The sequence below is a fragment of the Parus major genome, chromosome 26 (genome assembly GCF_001522545.3).
Source record: "Parus major isolate Abel chromosome 26, Parus_major1.1, whole genome shotgun sequence".
In the NCBI taxonomy this organism is placed as follows: domain Eukaryota; kingdom Metazoa; phylum Chordata; class Aves; order Passeriformes; family Paridae; genus Parus; species Parus major.
The window spans coordinates 5,377,879-5,383,621 of NC_031795.1; the positions used below are offsets into that span (position 1 = coordinate 5,377,879).

Consider the following 5,743-nt stretch of genomic DNA (forward strand, 5'->3'; position numbering starts at 1 on the left):
ACCACACAACTTGCACACACCACATCACACACTCCCTCCATGAACCCCACCCCCTGCAGCTCGTGGCACACCCAAGGGCCTGGCTGTGCACAGCCAAGGTGGCTCCTGGAGGTGTCTCCACGGCCCCAGGGATGCAGCAGGACCCCAGAAGAAGGAGCAGAATTGCAGAGAGGTTTCTCCTCCCAGGATCTGCCTGCCAGCCCTTCCCTGTCCCACTGCCCACACCGTTATCTGTGGATCACAGCCAAGGAACCACCTCCACTGACCTTTCTCTCCTTTGAGGATGAGGAGCAAGCAGTCCCTGTCCAGGCTGGATGGAGTGAGTTTGATCTCGCAGGGGGAGTCCACGGTGTGGGTTCTATTTTCACATACTGCTTGCCACAAATCCCATCCCTTCCTCTCTAAGAAGTTTTCCTGCAAAATTTTCAGCAAGAACAGCCATTAAACCAAGCAAAGTGAGCAATCCTCTGCCTCAGCCACGCTGGTGGAGGTGCTGTGCTTTCCCCTTTGAATTTTGGGGAAAGCTGAGCTGGGTGTCAGACTCTCCTCTCCCACCCCAACACCTCGGAGGTGCTCATTTCTCATGTCTTAACTTAATGAGAATTAATAAAACAGAGATATTCTTAGCAACCCTTGAAAATGGCATTTAAACAAAGCTAAATTTAGGCCCTGGATCTCATGGCAAGTGTCCCCAGTTTTTGGGCTGGAACAACTGAAGAGCCCTATTGTTTCAGAGTCCCAGGCAGGGGCTGGGAAAGGAGGGAAATAACAAAGAAGCATTGAGCCTTCCTGTTTAGGAAATGTCTTCAATGTTTTTGCTAGGTTGCTGATCAAAGGCAAGGTAAAAAAACCACAAATTTCTCACATTTTAGAGCTGAACTGAGTCTGGGCTGGAAGAGGAAGAGGAGTGAGGAGCTGCAGCCTTTGTGGGCCAGTTTCTGGATCACACAGGATGGGTTTTCTCCTGGGGGCTGTTTCCAGGCTCACAGGCAGAGCCTGGCCTTGCTGAAACCCTTCCTGAGCCCTGTTCTGTGCCCAAGCCCACGCTGGGGCTGTGTGAGAGCCCCTTGTCCTGGCAAGGGCTCGGTGCCCTCCTCCCTGTGCCCCGGAGCTGCCCCAGGCTCGGCTCCCTCCATCCTCCACGTGAAACTCCTCCACTGGAGAACAACAAACAAATCATTCTCGGCTGTTTCTATAGAGCTTGGCTCGGCCACAGGAAGGCCAAGATGGAACAAGAGACCCAAGTGAGTATTTTCCTTTCTCTGCTGTGGAAAGAACTCATCGGAGTGTCAGAGTTTCCCTTCGCAATTAGCGGTGCCGGGTGCCAGCTGATTGCTCATTTGCCTCGGGAAAGGCCAGCAGGAGAGAGGGACAGGAGGTCCCTGCTGGCTGCTGCCCTCCAGGACTGCTCTTTTCTGGTTCCCAGCTCCAGCCTGAGCCGCCTGCTCGCACCGCAGCGCCGGGAGGGTGCTGGAATTGGGGATGTTTGGGGTTTTTTTGGGTGTGTGAGCTGTGCCTGTGGATGCTCTGGATGCGCTGCCTGCATCCCCAGGGCAGCACAAACCCTGTGCCCGGACGGGACCGGAGCCCACTAGATGGCATCTGAGATCGGGATCCCGCAGGGTATTCCCGGTGAATTCCTGCTCCTGTAAACAGGAACGAGCCTAAATGCCATTTAATCACTCATCCGCACAGGAAAGCCAAGCCAGACTCGCTCATCCTAAGTGGCAGCAGCACGGCTCAGTGACAAATTGTACATTTATAATAATATATAAAATATAAATCGTACATTTTAGATATATTTCACACCCTCTTTCCACTTTCCACCCTCTGGGGCAGGCTGTGGCTCCAGTGGGAATGGTTTCTGCCTCCCACCCACAGCAGATCCTTCTCTGCTGCTAAAAATGTCTCATTTTTGGTGCACAAGGCCAAGGACGGTCACAGAGAGCCCGGGGTCCCTCAGGAGCTGTTGGGGACACTGGGCAGCCCCTTGCAATGCCCTGTTTTCTTTCCTAGGGCACTTGGCAAGACAAAAAAGGGCACTTTTGTTCCCAACAGGGAAGAGGAAGAAGAAGAACAAAGGCAGTTTCCCGTTGGACGCGGTGGGAGATGCTTCAGGAGCTGAGCTGACCCCGCAGCTCAGGGCAAGGAGAGGGATTGATGGGGTTGGGAGGTTGCATTTCCCCCTTTGGGGGACCTTGGGGACCTCCTGCAGGCCACGGCACGTCCCCAGCCCGGCCAGCCCGCGGCCCCCGGGGCACTCACGCAGCTCCGGGACTCGTTGAGCCGCAGGCAGATGGCTCCGGTGTCCCCCTCGTCCCTGGCACGGTGGCACCCGATGGCAGCGGGGGCAGGCTGGCAGGGAGAGCACACAGCGCTGCTGTCAGTGGGGCTGGGGGTCAGTGCAGCCCCCAGCCAGCCCCATCCTCACTGTCCTCATCCTCAGCATCCTCACCACCCTCATCATCCTCACCACCCTCATCCTTAGCATCCTCAGCATCCTCAGCATCCTCACTGTCCTCACCATCCTCACCATCCTCACCATCCTCATCCTCAGCATCCTCACCATCCTCATCCTCAGCATCCTCACCATCCTCACCACACAGCCCCATCCTCACCATCCTCATCCTCAGCATCCTCACCACCCTCATCATCCTCACCACCCTCATCCTCAGCATCCTCACCACACAGCTCCATCCTCACCATCCTCATCCTCACCATCCTCATCCTCATCATCCTCAGCATCCTCACCATCCTCACCACACAGCCCCATCCTCACCATCCTCATCCTCAGCATCCTCACCACCCTCATCATCCTCGTCATCCTCACCATCCCCACCATCCTCACCATCCTCATCCTCAGCATCCTCGTCATCCTCACCATCCTCACCACACAGCCCCATCCTCACTGTCCTCATCCTCAGCATCCTCAGCATCCTCATCACCCTCATCATCCTCGTCATCCTCACTGTCCTCATCCTCAGCATCCTCAGCANTCACCCTCATCATCCTCGTCATCCTCACTGTCCTCATCCTCAGCATCCTCAGCATCCTCACCATCCTCATCCTCACCATCCTCACCATCCTCACCATCCTCACTGTCCTCACCATCGTCATCTTCACCATCCTTATCCTCACCATCCTCATCCTCACCATCTTCACCATCCTCACCATCCTCCCCACCCTCCCCACCCTCCCCACCCTCACTCACCTCATGGCTCAGGGCCGGCTGCAGGGCCGTGGTGGCCGTTGGCACCTGGGGATGCTCTGAGGTGGCCACAGAGCTGCTCCCGGTCACCGTGGAGGCCACGGTGTCTGTCCCTGTGTCCCTGGGCTGTGTCGGGGGGTCCTGGGTTGTGGAGACCCCCGGGCTCCCGTGTGGCCCCACCGAGGTGTCCGGCAGTGAGGTGGGGGCCGGGCTGGGCTGGGGGCTCGTCCTCAGCTGCTCTGGGAGCCCTGTCGATGTCGGGCTGGTGGCCACGGACCCGGCCACGGTTCCAGCTTGGAGGAAACACGAGGAGAAGGACTCAGGAGGGGGCTGGAGCCCCCCGTGACCCGGTGGCTGAGGCACAGGGGGGTCCCTGGCTGGAGCCCCCCATGACCCGGTGGCTGAGGCACAGGGGGGTCCCCGGCTCTCTGGGGAGCGCTCGCTGGCCCTGGGGCTGCTGCTGGATTGTTAAACCCCCCCTGGGGACATTTCCCAGCCACAGGACAGAGGTGCCACCCCCGGCATCGCCCCCAGCTCCTCCTTGGCCCCGCGGCTTCCAGAGGAGGCGCCGATCCCAAAGTGCAGCGGGGAAAGGCTCCCTGCACCCTCTGATGCCCTCAGAGCCTGAGCTGGGCCAACCACCACGGAATCCCGGACTGGGTTGGGTTGGAGGGACCTCAAAGCCCACCCTGTGCCACCCCTGCCATGGCAGGGACACCTCCTGCTGTCCCAGGCTGCTCCAAACCCCATCCAGCCTGGCCTTGGGCACTGCCAGGGATCCAGGGCTGCTCTGGGCACCTGTGCCAGGTCCTGCCCACCCTGCCAAGGAACAATTCCTTCCCAATATCTAATTTAAATCTCCCCTCCTGCAGCTTCCCCCTTGTCCTCTCCTCCCAAAGGCTCTCTTCCCACGTGTGGTGAGATAACCATCACTGAGCTTTTTGTTTTGACCAGGATGGGGCTGAGCCGCCTGGGTTGGGCGTCCCCAGGTGGGATTTTTTGGGGTGAAATTAAAGCTTTTCACCACACTCAGCCTCTCTTTTTTTCCAGAACACAAACCACGGCGAGCCCACACACTTCATAAATCTAATTATTCCCACCAACTCTACCAGGAACCAGAGAGGGAACCAAGGGAGGGATTATCAGAGGGAACCAAGGGAGGGGTTACCAGAGGGAACCAAGGAAGGGATTATCAGAGGGAACCAAGGGAGGGGTTACCAGAGAGGGAACCAAGGGAGGGGTTACCAGAGAGGGAACCAAAGGAAGGGTTACCAGAGGTTGGTTTGGTGCTGCTGGCGTGTCCCGTGGCTGTGCTGGCGGTGCTGGCTGTCCCACTGCTGCCATCCCTGGCTGCCGTCGCTGTGGGGGTGTCTGCCGTGCTCCTGGCAGCGCAGCCTGGGGGAACACGCAGCTCTCAGGGGCTGCTGAGCCCCCAGCCCAGCCCTCAGCCCCTGGGGGAAAGCAGGAAAGCTTTAGCTGCTCTCCCAAATTCGCTTTTTCTCGCCCCAAACTGGCAGGAAGGCTCGGGGCGAATCTGGGAGAGGCTCAGGGGTGGAACTTTGCGTTTGGGTGACACCAGACTCTGGTGCAGCCCTTGCAGGGCTCGTTCCTACCCTCACCCCATCCTCAGCTCACTGGTGGGTGCACAAAGCTCTGCACAAAGCTGGATTTCAGAGTAGGTTGGGTTTGTAATCCTGGGAGGAAAGAATCAAGCCTTGGAAGAGATCACTTGTGCGCCTCAGGACAGATAAGTTGGATTTACAGTTGCAGGCACAATCTCAAAGTAAATAGAAACATTCCCATTGGCTTGGGATCAGCCCTGACTCATGAGTGAAAACATCTTTGGAGGTAAAGCAGAATGTTTGGAGAGCGGTTTGCTGCTCTAACTTAAAGTTTATATATTGCTTCCTGCTGCGTTACAGAGATGACACTTCCAGCTTTTCCTGCTGAAATGAGCTGTGTGAGTCAGTGAAAATGCATTTTCCCCCATTCCTTAACCTTCTCTCTCCCTAAGATCTGTTCCCACTTTTAACAAACAGCTTCAGTCTCTACCCCAGGGCTCGTGGTGTTTAAGATTGTTATCCAGGCACCGAAGAGAAAATCATACAGAATGTGTTGTTTCATTTGTAGTTCTGCCCAGGGGAGCCCCAGCTCCAATAAAAGTTACTCCATCCTCCCAAACCACCCTGAGAGATGGAGCAGCTCTGGCAGGTCCTGAGCAGCACCAGCCCCACCGGGAGCTGGGGCACTGGGCTCTGGCAGGGGGATGGCAGGAGCTGCTCTGTGCCCCCACGCCAGGACTTGGCTCCCAGAGCCGGGGGGTTTGTGAGGAGCAGAGCCCGAGCTCACCGGGGCTCGTTTTGGCCGTGGGTGCTGGGGCAGGGCTGGTCCTGAGGGCAAAGAGGGGCCCAGGCTGGTCCTGTGGGGCTGCTCCCACTGGGGCTGCCCATCCTGATCCATCCTATCCATCCTCATCCACCCTATCCATGTTCATCCAGCCTATCCATCCCATTATCCCATCCCATCCCATCCCAT

At 57.4% G+C, this 5,743-nt stretch overlaps 1 protein-coding gene across 3 annotated transcripts in view; it reads right to left on the reverse strand.

The window, feature by feature from the left end:
• CD34 (CD34 molecule) overlaps positions 1-5,743 on the reverse strand; it is a 14,888-nt gene that overhangs the window by 4,652 nt on the left and 4,493 nt on the right. For all 3 annotated transcript variants that reach the window (XM_015650709.3, XM_015650711.3, XM_015650710.3), the window contains exons 2-5: positions 4,481-4,603; positions 3,212-3,501; positions 2,266-2,355; positions 267-414 (exon numbers count right to left, since the gene is read on the reverse strand). In XM_015650709.3, the coding sequence (XP_015506195.1) occupies positions 267-414; positions 2,266-2,355; positions 3,212-3,501; positions 4,481-4,603 (651 nt within the window). The remainder of the gene's footprint in view (positions 1-266; positions 415-2,265; positions 2,356-3,211; positions 3,502-4,480; positions 4,604-5,743) is intronic.